General features: G+C 45.5%; 1 protein-coding gene and 1 non-coding gene across 2 annotated transcripts in view; one reads left to right on the plus strand and one right to left on the minus strand.

Moving 5' to 3' along the window:
• The window catches only part of Fbn3 (fibrillin 3), a 151,845-nt gene that overhangs the window by 113,709 nt on the left and 17,258 nt on the right, over window positions 1-20,878 (plus strand). The window contains 13 exon segments of the mRNA XM_075967288.1: window positions 1,347-1,469; window positions 3,528-3,689; window positions 4,272-4,340; window positions 5,778-5,903; window positions 8,511-8,627; window positions 9,202-9,291; window positions 9,294-9,350; window positions 16,923-17,042; window positions 18,465-18,590; window positions 19,131-19,283; window positions 19,430-19,495; window positions 19,633-19,758; window positions 20,804-20,830. Of these exon segments, the coding sequence (XP_075823403.1) occupies window positions 1,347-1,469; window positions 3,528-3,689; window positions 4,272-4,340; window positions 5,778-5,903; window positions 8,511-8,627; window positions 9,202-9,291; window positions 9,294-9,350; window positions 16,923-17,042; window positions 18,465-18,590; window positions 19,131-19,283; window positions 19,430-19,495; window positions 19,633-19,758; window positions 20,804-20,830 (1,362 nt within the window).
• LOC142842758 (U6 spliceosomal RNA) lies at window positions 14,051-14,157 on the minus strand. The gene has a single exon (XR_012909439.1). It is a non-coding gene; the product is annotated as a U6 spliceosomal RNA (small nuclear RNA).

Raw genomic sequence — 20,878 nt, forward strand, 5'->3', positions numbered from 1 at the left:
GTGTTGCAGGAGAACATTCAAGCTTTTTACATTGGTGCTGAGAATTTGAACCCAGGCCTTTGTGCTTGTACAACAAGTGTTCTTACCCACATAGGCAGCTTCTTCAGCCCTCATCACTCCTTTATTTTAAAATTTTATTTTTAGATTTATTATTTTATATGTATGAGAGCTTTCCCTGAATGTGTGTAAGTACACCACATGTATGCCAGGTGCCCATGGAGAACAGAAGAGGGACTCCCCTGGAACTGGAATTACAGACGGTTGTGAGCCACCATGTGGGTGCTGGAAACAGAACTTAGGTCCTTTGCAATAGCAACAAATACTCTCTACTACTGAGCCATCTTTCCACCCCCACTTCCTGTTTTTAATCATTGTGATCATTGCTGTGTAGTTTCATTTCTGTTGGTTGATAAAGTATCCTGAAAGCAAACAACTTAGGAGAGAAAGGAAAGAAGTCAGTTTCCACCCCCAAGTCTACCACTGTGGGCAAACCATAGCAGCAGGATCTTGAGACAGCAAATCATATCACATTCACATCAAAGAGCAGAGAGAGAATAAATGTGTGGAAAATAAATTCATGCATGCTTGCTTCTATGCTTATGCAAAGAAGCTTCATTTCTCTGCCCCTCTAAGAGTGCTTAGGAATGGTGCAACTTCATCTTCCCACATCAGTTAATTTAACTAATACAACTCCCACAGACATGTCCCAGGCCAATCCAATGGAGACAGTCTCTCACTGAAACTCTCTTCCCATGTTATTCTAGGTTGTGTTCAGTTGGTTATTAGAAGTGACCATCACAATTGCCCTCTCATCATCTCCTGAGCAAATGCAGTGGCCCTCTGCACCACATCTGCTAAATGGCCCCCTACCCCAGTGTCTTTAATAACAGGTGGTGAAATTTTTCTGCATTCTTTCTAGGTGTCTTTTGCCACCACTAGCTTTCCTGCAGATGATATGTAAATATATGGGCTTAGTCATGTGTCAATAAAACTTTATTGATACAAATAAACACTGGCCACGTTTGGCCTTCAGCGTGGTTTTCCAACACCTCAATCAAAGGTGTTTTCTCATCTTAGTTTCATATGTTGGCTTGGGAAACCCAGGAATGAAGAGTGTAAAGGGGGATAAACCTAGGCCAAATGGAACTGAGCAGAGGAAGGGAGATTGCTGAATGGCCAAGGCAGACTCTTGAGGCCATGTCCTCTTTGGCTCCATCCAAGGGAACAACAAAGATTCATACTCCAGCACCTGAGTGGGCCCATTGAAATCTACGGCCACTCAGGAGAAAGGGAGGGATGGTGTACAGTGAGGTCTCTTAGCAGATGATGGTGTGTGTGCCTCACAGATGTCGACGAGTGTGCAAATCCTGTGAACTGCATCAATGGCCTGTGTGTTAACACCCCTGGCAGCTACCTCTGCAACTGCCCCCAGGACTTTCAGCTTACCCGCAGTGGGACCGGCTGTGTTGGTGAGTACACACCTGGCAGCAGCTGGGGAACTCAGGAGTCGGTATTACTGGCAGGGCTATGGCCTGGGTCACCTTGGATGTCAACTTGTGTAGATTTTCCTGCTCCCAACATGCAGGACAAGTGTGGGCTGAGAAGTCATCTGTTGTGATACTGCCTTCTGGACCAGACACACATGGTCACATGCACTCACAATTTTACACACGTGCATACCTTCCCTGCCCATTCAGGAATATATTCAACCACTACATACAAACATGCAGGCATATATGGAGGCATACACAGTTGTTACACATAGAAATACATGGTTCTAGTCAAGGACAACAGCAAACATAGTTACATACAAAGAACTACATAGGGTAAGACAGACAACTACACAGAGACATGCAATTATACACAGCATGGTTACACCCAGAGAAAACCACTGAGGCACACACAATTACCATAGAGACACACTTACAGAGACAAGGTTTAGACACACATTACATGTAGTTTCTTAGAAGACTACAGTTACCCACAAAAAAACACAACTGCGTGCAGACACAGTTACATAGAGAGACAGCAACTGCATATACAGAGGCACACACAATTACACACACATATAATTACAGTCAGAGACAACATCTATACATATATACACAGTTACAGTAAAGTTACACATGATATATATATAAACTCACAGTTACACAGACACAGGTAGATACAGAGACAACCATTACACACAAAGAAGCACAATTCTATACATAAGCACATACAGTTACATGTAAGGATATATATAATATAGTCAAAGATACCATTTGCATACATACATATACATGCAGTTAACATACAAGATCAAATTGCACACAGAAAAACCCTTAACTACAGATCCATAGACATACAGAGAGACTATTGTAAGACAGAGATACATAATAATACATAGACACACAATCACACAGAGACCTGTGGTGAGAAACAAATGACACGCACGTATACAAAGACACAGAGAAACATACACACAGATTTGCAACACACAGATGCATAGTAACACAGTAACAGTTGGGGTCAAGTTACACAAAGAAAAACCTGGCTCAAACACAGACAGACAGAGACAGTCAGTAATACACCTAGAAATCTGGTACCATGTTGTAGGAGACTGTTCCTGGCTGCTCAGCCCTGAAATAACCACACAGAAACTGTATTAATTAAATCACTGCTGGGTCTATTAGCTCTAGCTTCTTATTGGCTAGCTCTTATATCTTAATTTAACCCATTTCTATTAGTTTATACTTTATCATGAGGATTGTGGTCTACCAGCAAGGTTTTAACTGGCAACTTGCGTCTTTTCCCTCTGGCAGCTACATGGCATCTCCTGACTCTGCCTTCTTTCTCCCAGAATTCAGTTTATTTTTTCCCGCCTACCTCTATTCTGCCCTGTGCAGGTCCAAGACAGTTTCTTTATTCATTAACCAATAAAGGCGACACATAGACAAAAGGACTTCCCTCATTATTTCCCCTTTTCTATTTAAATAAAAAGAAAGATTTTAACTTTAACATAGTAAAATTACATATAACAAAAAGATATTATGCAAGAATTATGGTTACAATATCTATATCTACTTTATCTTTTATCATAACTAAGAAAAACTATAATTATAACTATTCACAAATGTACACATATACAGAAAAGTTATACACAATACAGTTATAGACAAAGGCAAGTTACATGCAGAGAAACACACTAACACAATATAAAGTTACATACAGAAAAACATAGTTACACATATCACATGGTATGCACAAATTCACAGTTACAGACACAACTAGACACATAAATACACAAAGTCATACAAAGATATACAGTTACAGTCAGAGATGGTAATTACACACATTTATGCACACAGCACATGGTACATACAAACTCACTCACAGTTACACACATACAGACACACAAAACAGAGAGGCCACAGTTACACACTCAGGAACACACACACATGCAACCAGGAAGTCATGGAGTTCATGGTAACACAGAAAAATACATAGTTTCTTCATGTGCTAACCACCCATTTTTGCCTGTGCAGATACCCAGACCGTGATCTGTTTCCTGGATGTGCAGGACCAAGATGACGGTGGCATTTCCTGTAGTGCAGAGATTGGAGTTGGTGTCAGCAGAGCGTCTTGTTGTTGTTCCCTGGGTCGGGCCTGGGGAAACCCCTGCAAGCTGTGTCCAGCAGGCAACACCTGTGAGTCCCTGCAGGACAGTGAGCCTGAGCCAGAGACTCAGAAGTTTGCAGGTTATCTCTGCCTGCAGAAGGCTTTGGAGGACAAGGAAGTAGAACCAGGAAGGAAAAGGATCTTCAGTCACAAAGCATGCCCTTGACAGTTCAAAGGCCAGGCCTCTCTCCAATTTTGCTTTCTATAAATTCTCTCTGTGTTTGTATTCAATCCATCGCTCAATCAGTCAGCAAACAATGAGTTCCTATATGCCTGTGCTAGGGACTAGGGATCCGGGGAACTGCATGTAAGGTACGGGCTTGGAGGATGAGTAAAGTGGAAAGAGTGAGGTGCAGTAGGACCAGGATCCCTCGGGATCCACTATCCATGCTCTGGATGGGAACAGATGTTTATACATATACCCCAACACTAGAGTATACTGAATCACTAGGCAGCCCCACAAAGCTGAGGATATGAATCATGGTTGGTTCAGCAAAGCAAAGGAAGGGGGACCCATGTTGCATCTTTTTCAAGGGGCCCGCTCCCATCCACTAGGTTTTACCCAAGTGCCTCTCTTCATAGTTCCTCATGTAAATCTGTTTCCCTTGCAGCAGAGTATAAGACCCTGTGCCCCGGTGGTAAGGGTTTCCGACCAAATCCCATCACTTTGATTCTGGAAGGTGAGTTCCTGACAGACTATTGATCCAGCTACGCACTGATGGGTCTTTCTGTCATTAGCATGGTCTTTCTGTCATTAGCACATTGCCAAGTGTATGGGGGGGAATCCTGGGGAAATATGTTCTCTTACTTGGAGGCTTTGTTGCAGAACCAAATTATGCATGGAAATTTTAATCTGTTCTGTCATTTCTTCTGTCAGTTGTTTATTAATTGAGCTTTCCATCTATCCACTTATCCATCCATCAATTCTTCCATCCATCCAACCACCCAATCTTTCAGACAACCTGTCAATTAGCCAGCCAGCCTTCATTCACCTATCTACCCATGGATACCTACCCACATACCCATCTATTCCTTTATCTATCCATCCATCCTCCATCTATCTATACCCATTCATCCATCCGGTCATCCATCCATTCATCATCCATCAAACCATCCCATTTCCCACCCACCCATATACTCCATTCATCCTCATCCTATCCATCCACTCACCCATCCACTTAACCACCCATATCGTTCACCCATGCTCTGTCACCATCTGCCTTAGTTACTTTCCTACTGTGATAGAATACCATGACTAAGGCAATCTATAGAAGAAAGAGATTGTTTAAATCTTACAATTCAGAGGTTAGAGCCCATTACCATCATGGCAGGGAGCACAGCAGCAGGCAGGCATAACCTCCTCCAACAAGGCCACACATTCTAATCCTTCCCAAACATTTCAACCAACTGGGAACCAAGTATTCAACATAGAGGGTCCAGTCCATTCTCATTCAGATCACCACACCATCTGCTCATTCAGTTACCCCCATTTATCCATCTACCCATCCATCCATTCATCCATCTGCCATCTACCCCCATCCAACCATTCATCTATCCATTTCTTACCTATCTATTCATCCATGCAGCATCAATCCCTCCATCTCCAAGTTAACATCCACTTTCCATGTACTTCATTGACCCGTCTTCCATCTACCAATATCATCTGCCTATCCTCTATTCTTATTTATTCATCTAACTACTTGCCTCTCTACCCATCCTTCCATTCATCCACATATGATCTTCTCATCCATTGGCCTACTTGCACACTCACCCAGTCACTCTTTTCATATCCAAGAATCAATCCTTCCGTCAGTCACTACTTTATATCCAGCCATCAGTCTTGGGGAATGGTGATGTTAGAAAAGATATTCTAGCCTGAGGAAACTATCGTGCATGAGGAGATGAAATTAAGGTGGAATTAAAGGAGTTGGGCTCAGGCCAGCACTGACTCAAGTATCCAGCCATTGAAATAGATCCTCTAAATACCCAACAGTCATGGAAATAACTATTGGGGGAATACTTTAAAGAGCCCATAAAGATCCCAAGCAGCCTGTGGGGATCCCTCAAGTCCTCTGCTGGATTTAGCTCTCCTACTCAGCTTCCTCCATTCCTGACAGACATCAATGAGTGCCAGGAGCTACCCAGTCTGTGCCAGGGAGGCAACTGCACCAACGCCTTCGGTACCTTCCAATGTGAGTGTCCTCCTGGATACAGCCTCAGTGAAGATACCCGCACCTGTGAGGGTGAGTGTGGACTCTGCCCGGGCTAGGCCGGGCACTTCCTCTCCATCCCTGCCATGATGCTCTGCCAAGCTCTCTAAGGTCAGGGATGCAAGGCTAACTGAATGCCCCGCCTTCCATCCTGTCCAGTCCCCTTCCTTCTTCCTTCTACTCCTTTGTAAATAACATAGCTTCACAGCAACCTTGATATTCCTCTCTTGAGCCAAAGATGACCAAGGTCCATGACTAACTGTGTGAAAAGGTCATGAGAAGGAATGGTCTCACCTTGGCTTCAAATACACTTCACATGTCTCTCTATTGTCCTTGATTGAGCATGTAGTAGTGCCCAACACTGACTCCGGGCCAGGGCTGTGGGCTACCACTGTGCTGGAGATCCTAAATTAATATCTATCTACTACAGTGTCCCCATAAGGAAGGGTTTTCTATTATGATCCCACATTTTAGATGTAGAAACTAAGGCTCAAGAGGATTAAGTGACTTCTAGGTGGTGTGGGTAAGCCTGAGCCTGACCATTCTAAAACTGAAGCCTGGGCTCTTTAATATAGTCAACAGGCCACAGCCACCCAGCCGCCTAGACAACTGGATGGATGGATGGATGGATGGATGGATGGATGGATGGGTGGGTGGATGGATGGATAAATAGATGGTTGAAGATAGATAGATAGATAGATAGATAGATAGATAGATAGATAGATAGAAATGGATAGATTTATACCTGATATCAGCTTATATTGAGATATTACCAGTAGTTGCTTGATCCTTGTGGCTGGTACCTCAGTAATTGAAATAGTCTCACAGCGGCTGGGTCACACTAGAGAGGCCAACAACCTGGTAGTTGCTCCGTCCATGGTACTGGATGCCTCACTAGTCTCAGTTGGGAGCTAAAAACCTTGAAAGTTCTTGAAGGGCCATCAGTTCTTAGTATGGAAACCTGGCAATACTGGTTTTACTATCAGATAAAGAATCCTAAGCTGCAGCAACAGGATAAATCAACTCAGAGGCAAGAAGAAAGGTCAGGTGAGCAATAGGCGAGTTATCTTCCTCCTGCCACACCCTTTCTATCAGGGATGTGCCCAGAAGGTGCCGTCCACATTTTGAGTAGGTCTTCCCACATCAATTAAGGCAATTGGGACAATCCTTCCGGTGAGGCTTCCTACTCATGTGCTTCTAATGTGTGGCATTAATACCAACCATGACTGTCATGGCGTACCATGTCCACAATATACTGTTGGATTCCATCTATTGATGTGCATGCATGTGTGTGTGTGTGTGCATGTACGTGCATGTGTACGTGTGCATGTGAGTGAGTGTGTGTGTGTGTGGTGTGTGTGTGTGTAAAACCTAAAGACTTTAATTTTGTGTTTACAAATGCAGTTCTCATGGAGGCCAGAAGAGGGCATCATATACCCTGGTGCTGGCTCAGTGAATGATCTCCAAGAACAGCACAGGCTCTTAACCACTGAGCCATGTGTCCAGCTCCTCTTCTAGAAATGTATTCATGTCCTCTTATCAACCTGATTTAGGGGCAGCATGCAATTATCCATTCTATAGTCTTATGGTTTCTGAGTTTCTGTATGGTTGGAAGTAATGGCCCTGATTCCTTAGCTTCTGTAGGGTTGGAAGTGATGGCCCTGATTCCTTAGCTTCTGTAGGGTTGGAAGTGATGGCCCCACTTCACGTTTTCATTGCTCTTGGTCTTTTTCGTATTGTCTCTTAGCGTCAGCCCTAGTTTCTGTTGCTGAGATAGGATATCGTGACCAAGAAACAAACAAACAAAACCATCATAGGGAGTGTCAGTGTGGGCACTCATGCCACAATGTGCACGTGACAGCCAGAGGACAGCCTTGGGTCAGTCTTTGCTTCCTCCTTATCTAAGACAGGGTCTGTTTGCTCTGTGTGCTCCAGGATAGCTACCAGAGCTATGTGGGATCTGGGGATGCAGACTCAGATCCTCATGTGTGTGCAACTATCGCCACCTTCCTGGCCCAAATATCTGTATGATTTTAAACTAGTGAAACCAAATAGAAGTCTTTTATATTTTCTATTTCACAAATAGAAGTGAAGACAATAAAGTGTCTTCAGTCGGCCTAGGGTAAGGAACCCCCTGGGGAGTCACCCAGACAGACTCTGACATTTCTCACATGGGGTAGGGAACACCCCGAGGGAGTCACCCAGACAGTCTCTGACATTTCTCACATGGGGTAGGGAACACCCTGAGGGAGTCACCCAGACAGTCTCTGACATTTCTCACATGGGGTAGGGAACACCCCGAGGGAGTCACCCAGACAGTCTCTGACATTTCTCACATGGGGTAGCGAACACCCCGAGGGAGTCACCCAGACGAGCTCTGACATTTCTCACATGGGGTAGGGAACACCCTGAGGGAGTCACCCAGACAGCCTCTGACATTTCTCACATGGGGTAGCGAACACCCTGAGGGAGTCACCCAGACAGTCTCTGACATTTCTCACATGGGGTAGGGAGCCCCCTGAGGGAGTCACCCAGACGGCCTCTGACATTTCTCACATGGTAGCGAACACCCTGAGGGAGTCACCCAGACAATCTCTGACATTTCTCACGTGTCCTCTTCCACCCTTCCCTCGTCTGCAGATATCGGTGAATGCTCCACACACCCAGACACCTGCAGCCCAGGCTACAGTTTAGGCAATCACACCGGTATCTGCCCTGCAGAGTTCCTGCAGGTCAGCAGTGGTAACAACTGTGTGGGTAGGAAGTGTGATGACTTGGGCTTGAGGGGTGGAAGGCTAGTGGTTGCTATGGGAAGGACTGCAAAGACCCCCAGAACCTTGGAAGGTGCAGAGAGCAGTATATTTGAAAGAAGAAACAGTACATCTGCATATATTTGATGTGCTTATATGTGACAAAATGATACCCCAGGACTTGGGAACCCAGAGTAATTGTGGGTAGTCCTCCCAGGCCATGCACTGGTCAACAAAGGCTTAAAGAGATTGGAGAAAAGACCTTAAGCCAAAGTGTTAACATAAATTCATGGATAAATCTCCTCTCCAATCTGCATTCTTACTCTGGCTTGGACCTGTTCCCATATCTTTTCTTTTTCTCCTTACCTATTATTTACTTATTACATGAGAAATGGGGGCTGTGTGGGCATTACGGCACACACGTGGAGGTCAGAGGACAACTTGCAGGATCAGTTCTTTCCTTCAACTGTGTGAGCCCAGGATTCGAGCTCAGGTTGTCAAGCTTGGTGGTAAGCGCCATTCCCAGCTGAACCATCTCGCCAGTCTGCGGCCCGTGTTCTTTACTCCCGCTTCAGCTGCAGACACGAGAAAGAGCATGCGTTTCCGGCACTGTCATGGAACATGTGGGAACACGCTGAACTTCAGTGTGACCCGGAGGATGTGTTGCTGCTCCACAGCATGGGGCAGGCCTGGAACAGACCCTGTGTGGCCTGTCCCACCCCTGCCAACTGTGAGTGCCCCAACCACTTTCTCAGTCTGGCCCCTCCCAGCACAGTACAGAGGGATACATGGTAGAGTTTGAGGCTTCTAGCCTTTAATTATCTGCTTTATTCTCTGTGTGTACCACACAAGTGGGTGTGTCTTCATGCGGTATATGCATGTGTGGGTATCCGATTGTGGGGGCCCAAGATCTACTTGGGGTGCCACTTTTTTATAAGCCTTCTACCTTGATTTTGTTTGTTTGTTTGTTCAGACACAGCCCCCAAAGATCCACCCACCCCCAAAGGCCCACTTACTTGAGTTAAGCCCCCCTCTTAAATATTCCACAGCCTCCCAAAGCAGCACCACCAGCTGGAGACCACGTATTCAAACACCTGAGCCTGTGGAGGGACATTGCACATTCAAGTTGTGGCACTAAATGTGAGGTTATAGTTGAGACTAGTTCTTATCAACAGTAGGAGGGCAGGCTTGGAGAGATGAGTTAGCAGTTAAAAGCATGCACGGCCCTTCCAGAGGACCCGAGTTTGGTTACCAGCACCCCTGTCAGGTGGCTCCCAGCTACCTCGAACTCGGTGCCTGGGGATCTGGCTCCCTCTTCTGGCCACCACCGGCACCTGCATTCATAGACTCAGACATATACACATAATTTAAAATAAAATAATCCTTAAAAGAAAAAAATAGTGGTTTTGATCTGGATTTTAATTTAGGGGTTCTTTTTGTTTTGTGATGCTGGGCTCTGAACCCAGGGTTTTATTCGTGGTAGGCAAGCTCTCTACCACTGAACTTCATCTCCAGCCCAAATACAAGTTTATTTAGTTTGCAGTGCAAAAGGCTTAGAAGCTCAGTGTAAAGGCACCAGCATCTGGAGGTGGGGGGGGGGGGCTATCTTACTGCATCCCAGTATGGTAGAGGGTGTCACAGTGTGCAGCAGAGCAAGTGTGCCAGTTTGGGTGTCTTTTCTCTTCTTTGAAAGCCACAATGCCACCTTGAGGCCCCACCCTCCTGGTCCTGCTTACTTCCCCTAAGCCCCTTCTCCAAACATCATCAGCGTCCAACCTTAGGACTTAGGTTTCTAACAAGGAAATTTCTGGGGGACATACTCTAAAGATAGCTCTAGGGAAGGCCAGGGAAGAGGCTCCTCTCTGGCAGCTCAAAGACTCATACTGAGACATGTCGGTTGTGTTGGTTTCATTTCTGTTGTAGCAGTAAAATATCCTGACAAAAAGCAGCTTAGAGGAGCTTGTTGTGAGTTTATTTCAGTTGACGACTGCAGGGAAGTCTTGGTTGGTAGCTAAAGATGGAAAGCATGCATTCTTGGTGTGCAGCTCCCCTTCTCCGCCCACACAGCCCACAAACCGGGGGACAGAGGAGCCTGGTTCCAGACTGGGTCTTCCCACATCAAGAAAGGCAGTGAAGACAATGCCCAGAAACATGCTCAAAGGCCACCTTGATCTAGGCAGTCCTTCATTGAGACTTTCTCCCCAGTTTAATCCAGGTTTTTATGAAGTTGTAATAAAACTAACCATCACATAGGAACATTGGGGGCTTAAATGCAAGAATCTTCCTTGCGGGAATGTTGGGGGCTGGAATGAGAGTCTTGAGGTAACTGAAGAGTGTGTGTGTGTGTGTGTGTGTGTGGTGTGTGTGTGTGTGTGTGTGGTGTGTGTGTGCGGTGTGTGTGTATGTGTGGTATGTGTGTACGTGGTGTGTGTGGTATGTATATTAGTGTGTGTGTGGTGGGTGTATATGTAGTGTGTGTGTGTGGTATGGTATGTGTGTATGTATGTGTGTGTGGTGTGGTGTGTGTGTGGTGTGTGTGTATGTGTGTGGTGTATATGTGGTGTGTGTGGTGCTTGTGGTGTGTATGGGGTGTGGGTGTGGGTGTGGGGTGTGTGTGTGTGTGTGTGTGTGTGTGTGTGTGTGTGCCGGTGTGGGTGTATTTACTGGTACATGCGCTTGTGGACGCCAGAAGTTGACATCAGGGTGTCTTCTTCAGGCAAGTCTCCACTCTAGTTTTTTAGAGCTCCTCGTTTATTTTGGCCAGAGTGGCTGACCAGGAAAACCCAGCGGTTTGCCTGCCTCTGCCTCCCTCATGATGCTAGAAACAAGCATGCACCACCAACCCAGCTTTTATACATGGCTCTGTGATTTAAGCTCAGATCCTCGTGCTGCAGAGGCCTGCACTTCATCAGCTGAGCCACCTCCCTGGTCCCCTCTTTAACAAGGGTTATAAGCATGGCTGGTGCTTTCTCCAAAGGAAAACACGTGGGAAGTCTCCCACCTGTGTTCTGGGAAGTACCCTGCATAGACTTGGGGCAGCCTTGAACCCAGAGATAGTCAACACAGAGTAAAGGAAGGTGGGAGGCCAGGTGAGGGCTGGGCTGTGGGTGCGTGGAGGTGCAGCACTCAGGGTGGGCAGCGGTATGGTCTGGGGTTCTGTTTTTCTCCACCCAGCTCCTCTGTGGAGCTAAGTGCCAGGGTTCATCACTGACATCCGCATGGCAAAGTTTCTTGGTGAGTGGTCACCAAACCTTCTACCTACAGCCTCAGATTCCTTTACCCAGCCCTTTCCCTTCCTACTGCCTCTTTCCTTTCTCCCTTCCCTCCTCATTGTTGGCTCCTACAAGTACCTGTGCTTCCCTAGCCCTGTGGCAACCCACAACAGTAACTGTGCAGGTGAGCTGCCTGGGTTGGTGGATAAGAGGCCCTATGACTGGGACACAAGACTCAGTAAGTAAAGGCAGTTTCCACCAAACCTAATAGCCTGAGTTCAGTCCCCAGTGATCAATTCCCTCTGACCTCTAAATATGATTCATAGTACACACATAAAATAAATAGATAAAACATAATTTAAAAAAGAATAGGTGGGGGGAAAGTCACCCAATCACTACAGGCAAGAGATCTGAGTCCCAGAGCAACTTCCAGCATGTCTCAGGGGAATCTGCTGTAGTATCCAGGTTCCTGTGTCTTATGGCAAAGAACTAGACCAGGGACACATGGTTAGAAATAGAAATAGAAATAGAAATAGAAATAGAAATAGAAATAGAAGGCTGGAGGCATGGAGCCCTGACTGCTCCTCTAAAGGACTCAGGTTCAATTCCCAGCATCCACACGCAGACTCACAACCAGTTCCAGAGGATCTGACACTCATTTCCCACCTCCATAGGAACCAGGAATGCACATGGTGTAAAGGCATACACACAAAATAAACACATAAATAAAATTTAAATTATTTTTAAGATGTATTTTTTTGTTTTGATTTAGGGTTTGATGTTTTTGTTTTTGTTGTTTTGGTTTGGGTTTTGGTTGTTCAAGACAGAGTTTCTCTGTATAACTGGACTGACTATCCTGAACTCATTTCTTAGACCAGGCTGGCCTCAAACTCAGAGAGATCCATCTGCCCCCGCCTTGTGAGTGCTGGGATTAAAGGTGTATGCCACCACTGCCTGACTTAACATTTACTTTTTAAGAACTTTTTCTTTTCCTTCCGAGATTATCATATAATTACATTATTTCTGCCTTCCCTCTCCTGTCCCCAAATCCTCCCATGTACCCCTCCTTGCTCTCTCTCAAGCTCATGGCCTCTTCTTTTGTTAATAGTTGCATATGTGTTTATGTTTATTCATATATATTCCTGTATCAGACTGCATAATGTTACTTTTATGTGTGTTTTCAGGGCTGACCGTTTGGTATTGGATAACCAATTAGTGTTCTTCCACAGGGAGGACTATTTCTCCCATCTCAGCATTCCTCAGTAGCCTGTAGTTCTTTGTTTAGGGTTGAGGTCTCCTGGGCTTTACCCTGTCCACTTTGCCTTATCTATTGTTCTTTGTCTCTGTTCAGCTTATGTTTGGGTAGTCATATTGATGAGACTTTATGGGTATAGTTTCAGACATTACTAGGAAATACAATACCACAGCAAATTTCTTGATCCCTTAATCCTCTGGTTCTCACAATCTTTACACCTCCTATTCTGCACTGTTCCCTGAGTTGTATAGTAGATGTATCCATTGGGATTGAGCTCCACAGCTCTGCGTTTAGATTGGTTGTAATTTTCTGGAGTGGTCTCTGTCTCTTGCACTGGGAAGCTTCCTTGATGAAGGGTGAAGATTACACTTATATGTGAGTAAAAAGACAAATATTTAGAGTGTAATTGGGGATCATGCCAGTTTAGTAAAGTGGTGGTTACAGGCTCTCCTTCTGAGATTCATGACTTCATTAAAATTGAATTATTGGCTAGGTTTCTAGTCCCAGGCATGTTCTCCCTCTTGTTGAATAAGTCATAGGTCCAATTAGAGAGCCGTTGGTGACCACCAAGGTATGTGTGCCATTACCACCCCTAGGGTTATCATAAGCTGGTCACTGTTGTAGATTATGGGAGTCATAGCTGGGTAGGACTGTCGGTTACTTCCTCCTTTGGCACCTCTGATCCCATGAAAGCTAGCCCTCAGCGGGGCCATTCAAGTCAGTTCCAGCTCTGGGACATCTGGTCCTTGCACCTGAATGCATGATGTGTCTCCAGCAATAGGGACTTATCTTCTGCCTCTGGGGACAACAGCAATGGCCTAAAATGTTTTGTGAGTCTCTTGAACAGCCCTCGAAACAGCTCTAAAGACGACTTTCTTGTGTCTGGTACTGGAATTTTTGTTAGTTGGTTTAGGGTTCTTGGAGGGATAGTTTTCAATTTTATTTATTTAAACTTTTTTATACAAAACTATGGAATGCTTCACATGTTTGCATGTCATCCTTGCACAGGGGCCATGCTAATCTTCCCTGTATTGATCCAATTTTAGTACATGTGCTGCTAAAGCAAGCACTTATTTAAGCTATGTAAGTATTTCTACAACCAGACTTACAAATATTATAGTGGTTTTTCAGGTAAGTGGTTAATAGTATGATTTCTTATTATCTTTTTCAGATATTCTTACTGTTATTTTACCTTCCTCCCTTCTCCTGTGTTTATCTCACTCCCTTCCCTAACCAGAGTCCCCTTTTCCCTATTTCCCTGACCAGATCACTTGTACCCAACTATTCCTCTGTTGAGTTGCTCTCCCACACCAGCATTGGTCCCTTTTTCCTTTCTTGCTTTCTTCAGTTACTCCAGGACATGTCCTCACATCTGAAGATTTGGAGCTAGGAGTCACCAATGAGAGAGAACGTGCAGTGTCTGTCCTTCTGGGTCTGGGTCTCCAGTGAGAGAGAACGTGCAGTGTCTGTCCTTCTGGGTCTGGGTCTCCAGTGAGAGAGAACGTGCAGTGTCTGCCCTTCTGGGTCTCCAATGAGAGAGAACATGCAGTGTCTGCCCTTCTGGGTCTCCAATGAGAGAGACCATGCAGTGTCTGCCCTTCTGGGTCTCCAATGAGAGAGAACGTGCAGTGTCTGCCCTTCTGGGTCTCCAATGAGAGAGAACGTGCAGTGTCTGCCCTTCTGGGTCTCCAGTGAGAGAGACCATGCAGTGTCTGCCCTTCTGGGTCTGGGTCTCCAGTGAGAGAGAACGTGCAGTGTCTGCCCTTCTGGGTCTGGGTCTCCAGTGAGAGAGAACGTGCAGTGTCTGCCCTTCTGGGTCTGGGTCTCCAGTGAGAGAGAACGTGCAGTGTTTGCCCTTCTGGGTCTCCAGTGAGAGAGAACGTGCAATGTCTGTCCTTCTGGGTCTGGGCTACTCACTCAATATGATCTTTTCTAGTGTCACTCATTTACCTGCAAAGTTCACGATTCCACTTTTCTTTACATAAATAGTATTCCATTGTGCATATGTACCATATTTTCATTATCCACTTGTCAGTAGAAGGGCATTTAGGTTGTTTCCATTTCCTAGCTTATTGTGCATAGAGCCACAGCGAACATGACTGAATAAGTATCTGTGGAGTAGGATGTCAAGTCCTTTGCTCATATCCAAGCAGAGGGAGAGTTCCTTTATTTTATCTTTGAGACCTGATATTTTGTCTTCTGTTTGACTCATTTTTACATGTAAGACTTTCTTGGATTTTTGCTTTTCCATATAAAGTTGAGTACTGTTCTTTCAGGGTCTGTGAAGAATTTTGCTGGGGTTTTGATGGGGCATTGCATTGAATCAGTAGATTGCTTTTGGTAAGACTGCCATTTTTGCTATGTTAATTCTACTTACCCAAGAGCATGGGAGATCTTTCCACTTTCTGGTCTCTTCTTTCATTTCTTTCTTCAAAGATTTAAAGCTCTTGTCATACAGGTCTTCCATTTGTTTGGTTAGAGTTATTCAGATATTTTACGCTATTAGTGGCTATTGTGAAGGGTGATGTTTCTCTGATTTCTTTCTCAGCCCATTTATCATCTGTGTAAAGGAAGGCTACTGATTTTTTTGAGTTAATCTTGTATCCTGCTACATTACTGAAGATGTTTATGAGTTGTACAAGTTCTTTGGTAGAATTTTTGGGGTTGCTTATGTAAACTATTATATCATCAGCAATAAGTGAGAGTTTGACTTCTTCTTTTCCAATTTGTATCCCCTTGACCTCCTTTTGTTGTCTTATTTCTCAAGCTAGAACCTCAAGAACTATATTGCATAGATATGGAAAGAGTGGACAACCTTGTCTTGTTCCTTATTTCAGTGGGATCACTTTGAGTTTCTCTCCATTTAGTTTGATGTTGGCTATTGGCTTGCTGTATATTGTCTTTATTATGCTTGGGTGTGTTCTTTGTATCCCTGCTCTCTCTAAGACCTCTATCATGAAGGGATATTGTATTTTGTTGAAGGCTTTTTCAGCATCTAGTTAGATGATCATGTGTTCTTTTTTTTTAGTTTGTTTATATGGTGGATTACATTGACAGATTTTCATATGTTGAACCATCCCTGCATCTCTAGGATGAAGTCGACTTGATTATGGTGGATGATTTTTCTGATGTGTTCTTAGATTCAGTTTGCCAGTTTAAATTGAGAATTTCATACATGCATGTGTGTTTTTGATCAAGTCCACCCCCAGCTCCCTGCCGTGCACCTCCTCCCATATCCCACCACCACTTTCCCTCCCATCTCCATGTGCTCTTTGTTAGACACGCTGAGTGTATTTACTGTTGCCCATATGTGGGTAGGTGTGGGGTCATCTACTAGAACACAGGCAACCTATTAGGAGCCATATCCTGGGTAAAAACTGACATCCTCCTTCTGCAGCCAGCAGTTGCCAACAGCTCTTCAAGTGGGGGTGGGAATTCATGATCTCCTTACTCATCCATCTTATTTATTGTAAAGGTATTTAAAAAGAAGAAGAGCTGACTATAGTTTAGGGCAAGGTCGTCTTGCAAATGGGAAATTTATGAAATAACAAATAGCAGATATACCAAATGGATGCATGGAAATCTTGAAGGGAACCTGCAAGCAGCTCATAAATCTTGCTTCCTGCTTCCCTCCAGGTTCATAAAACCAGCAAGAACAAACAACCCTTCCTTCCTCTGCTGCCCCTGTGTTCCAGAGTCTCAGCTTTTCCCTTAGACCCAAAACTGTCCCTGAAAGGGCTTGGCCCCCAAATCGCCTGCAGATGTTGGCCCAAGACCTCAGGGAACACTCCACCTCCTCTCTGGCACTGAATTCCTCTTCTTTTCTCCTCCACAGATATTGATGAGTGTCTGAGCCTGCCAGAGACCTGTCTTCCAGGCACCTGTCAGAACTTGAAAGGCTCCTTCCAGTGCATCTGCCCCCCTGGCTTCCAGGTGCAGAGTGGCCATTGTATTGGTGAGTGTCCAACCTCCTACCAGAGTGCAGTTCTGGGGCTCTTGGTTCAGGCCTTTCTCTCAGGGCTCAGAGAATCTTTTGTGATCACTGTAAAATATACTTGGTTTCAGTATCATTGTACTTCAGAAACTCCGTAGAATTCTGGTCCACAAGAATCATGTCATATACTTTAAACTAATTAGTCTAACTTGATCTTAACTAGCTAATTCACCAGGTTAGTCTTATATAATATATGCTAACCTGGACAAGAATGTCTGAGCAGGTGGATTAGCCTATGGGCAGAAATATAAGGAAAGCTCAATAACCTTGGGGTCTATGGTGACCCTACTCTCCCATCTCCCACTGCAGATACTGATGAGCCCACCTTGGAGGGGCAAATATGTCAGTTTGCCCATGATCTGAACCAATCTGGCCCAACTGCTGATAATCCAGTCTTCCATTTGTACTAACCTTTTACAATCTGGGCCAGTTTGACCTGCCAACATCTATTTTCCATTTAGGCTAGCCTTGTATAACCTGGGTTAACAAGCCATTCTGGCTTCAGCAAATTCACTGTTGTGTATAGAATGAACTCATTTAGACCAGTTCAGTCTGGTATTTTCTAATTTATTCTATCTAGTCTAGCCTGGCACATAAGCTAACTCCAACTAGTATAGGCAGAATATCTCTAGTCTCAATTAATTTTGCCCAGTTTTCAGTCTCTCTAATGATGACATGACTCGGCAGGTAAAGGCACTAGCTTCCAAGCTTGAGTTCTGTCTTTGGAATTCTCCCAGTGGAAGAGAAAACTGATTCCTGGAGGTTGTTCTCTGACCACCACATGTGTAGACACAAAATAAATACAAGTATAATAATAGTTGTTTTGGAGGCAAGGTCTCACTATGTTGCCCTGGCTATCCTGGAACTCTCGATGTAGACCAGACTAGTCTGCAACTTACAGACATCCTCCTGCCTCTGCTTTCTGAGTGCTAAGATTAAAGGTGTGCACCACCATGCCCAGCATTTTTTAGATGAACTTCAGAGTCTGGAGAGGTGGCTCAGTAGAGAGCCTACTGCTCTTGCAGAGGACCAACACCCCCATCAGGCGGCTGACAACTGCTAGCTCTAGAGAGATCCAGGACCTAAGGCCTCCACAGGCACCTGTACTCACACGCACATGCACATGTGGACACACACACACACACACAAACAGGCACACTTTAAAATCACAGAAATAAATTTAAAAGAAGAACTCCTGAACATGACCCCTACTCTGAACATAAAGACCTCTACATACACACTGCCCACCTAGTGGTGACTCCCTCCGCAACCACCAGCCCCCACCCTGCGTCCATGCTTAGGAGCACGTTGGAGAGCTAAACTCCCCCCACTTTGCTGGCGATACAGTTACCCCCATCTCAGCTCCCATCCCTGCCTCTGCAGATACTGATGAATGCTTGGAGGAGCCCCGCCTCTGCTTTCTTGGCACCTGTGCCAACAGTCCTGGGACCTTCCGGTGTCTTTGCCCTTCTGGCTTTGTCCTCTCTGACAGTGGACACTACTGTTTTGGTGAGTGTTGTGAGAAATATAAGCAAATGCCTGTTCCAGAGCCTACAGTTCAACTTAGCCAGTATCAACCATGAAGGGAACATAGGGCCCACTGGTAAGTCATACCCCAGCCTGCCAGTAAGAACTCAAGCTGATGGGCTGGAGGCTGAGGGCCTGCCCTACCAGGTCTTCCAACCCTCTGAAAATGCTCTTTGTCATTCTAAGAGAACTCTGATTCAAAAGCAATGGGTTGGAGTTTACCTATTCTACCCGACACAAGGGCCACGTTGAAAGTTTGTCAGCAAGACGCATGCACACACACAAGAAGTGGCTTGAAACACTGCTGGGAAGAATTCCCAGCTCATTCTCATTGGCCCAGAGTGCATCATGGGTTCACTCCCAAGCAATTGGGTCTAGCCAGGTGTGTGGCATATTTTCATTGGGTGCTAGTAGGAGCAGGGTTGCCCGTTCACTAAGGTTGGGATAAAGAAGATTAGCCAGTCAGGTGCAGCGCCTGGCTGCTTTCGTCCACTATTATGGTCCTCACCTCCCTCTCTGCAGACATTCGCCAGAGTTTTTGCTTCACCCGGTTTGAGGCCAGAAAGTGTTCAATGCCCAAAGCTTTCAACACCACGAAAACCCAGTGCTGCTGCAGCAAGAACCCTGCAGAGGGTTGGGGGGAGCCCTGTGAACTATGCCCTCAGAAGGACAGTGGTGAGTCCCAGCCACCCATCCTCTCTCCCTCCCTACGCTTTCTCCCTCCTCCTTTCTTCCCTCACCCTTCTTAGATACTGGGGACTGTTGTGCTGACACACACACACCCTCGACTCTTCTAATCCCACTTACCATTCTCTTTCCAGTTACTTTTCAGGAGCTCTGTCCCTTTGGCCATGGGGCTGTCCCAGGCCCAGATGGCTCCAGAAAAGGTAAGGCTTTCTTCTGGGTTCTAGGAACCCCTTCCTTCTGTCTCAGCTCTGCATGGATCCTCAAGCTTTGGAGTCTACAAGTTGCCCTGGAATCTACTCAGTGACCGGTAGACAGGCACTATGTCTCAACCCTGCAGATGTGAATGAGTGTTCAGAGAACCCTGGCATCTGCACTGATGGTCCCTGTGTCAACACTGACGGCTCCTTCCATTGCAAGTGTCCCTTTGGCTACAGCCTGGACTTCACCAGCATCTCCTGCGTTGGTGGGTAGCTAAGGAACCCTTCGCCAACCACTGTCACTTTCCTCATCCACGCACTCTCCTATCCTACCTTAATTCCTGCAGAGGTGATAAAATATCCTGACAAAAAGCAATTTAGGGGCAAGGGGGTGGTGACACACACCTTTAATCCCAACACTTGGGAGGGAGAGGCAGGTGGATCTCTGTGAGTTCAAGGCCAACCTGGTCTACAGAGCTACAGCCAGGGCTACTCAGAGAAAACTTGTCTCAAAAAGAAGTGTGTGTGGGGGGGGGGGAGTATTTCAGCTCACAATTATAGTCCATCATAGTGGGGAAGTCACGGCAAGAACTTCAACTAGTCCCATGATATCCAAAGTCAGGAGCAGAGAGAAATGAATGGGTGCATGCTGGCTTAATTGCATGTGCTCAACTCTGTATCTCCACTCTCACACAGTTCAGGACACTACATCTGGGGAAGGGAGCAGTCTACAGTGGGCTGGGTCTTCCCCCAGACACGCCCACAGGCCAGCCTGATGTAAACAATCCCATGCTGAGACTCTCTCCCTAGGTGTGTCAAGTTAACATAAAAGCTAAGCCTGCCTCCTCCTTTCCAATTCTTTCTTTTTTTAATTTATTAGATTTTTTTAAAAAATACCAATCCAAGTTCCCACTCCCTCCCATCCTCCCACTCCCTTCACACACCCTTCCACCCCACCCCCATCCAGTCCTCAGAGAGGGCAAGGCATATTGCTTTGTGGGAGGTCCAAGGCCCTCCCCACCATATCCAGGCTGAGCAAGGTATCCATCCAAAGAGAATGGGATCCCAAAAGCCAGTACATGCAGCAGGGATAAATCCTAGTGCCACTGCCAGTGGCCCCTCGGTCTGCCCCAGACATACAACTGTCAACCACATTCAAAGGGACTAGTTTGGTCCTATGCATGTTCCTTCCCAATCTGCTGGAGTTGGTGCGCTCCCATTAGCTCAGGTAGACTGTTTCAGACATTCACTTATTCTCTCATTTGTTCATTCATTTCTCATTGTTCGTGCATTCGTTCACCAGGGTTAGAGTTGATTCACCCATTTGCTTAATTGTTCGTTCATTTGATCACTCGTTTACTTGATCATTTGTTTACTTACTCAATT

Source organism: Microtus pennsylvanicus, chromosome 1 (assembly GCF_037038515.1).
Source record: "Microtus pennsylvanicus isolate mMicPen1 chromosome 1, mMicPen1.hap1, whole genome shotgun sequence".
Classification (NCBI taxonomy): Eukaryota; Metazoa; Chordata; class Mammalia; order Rodentia; family Cricetidae; genus Microtus; species Microtus pennsylvanicus.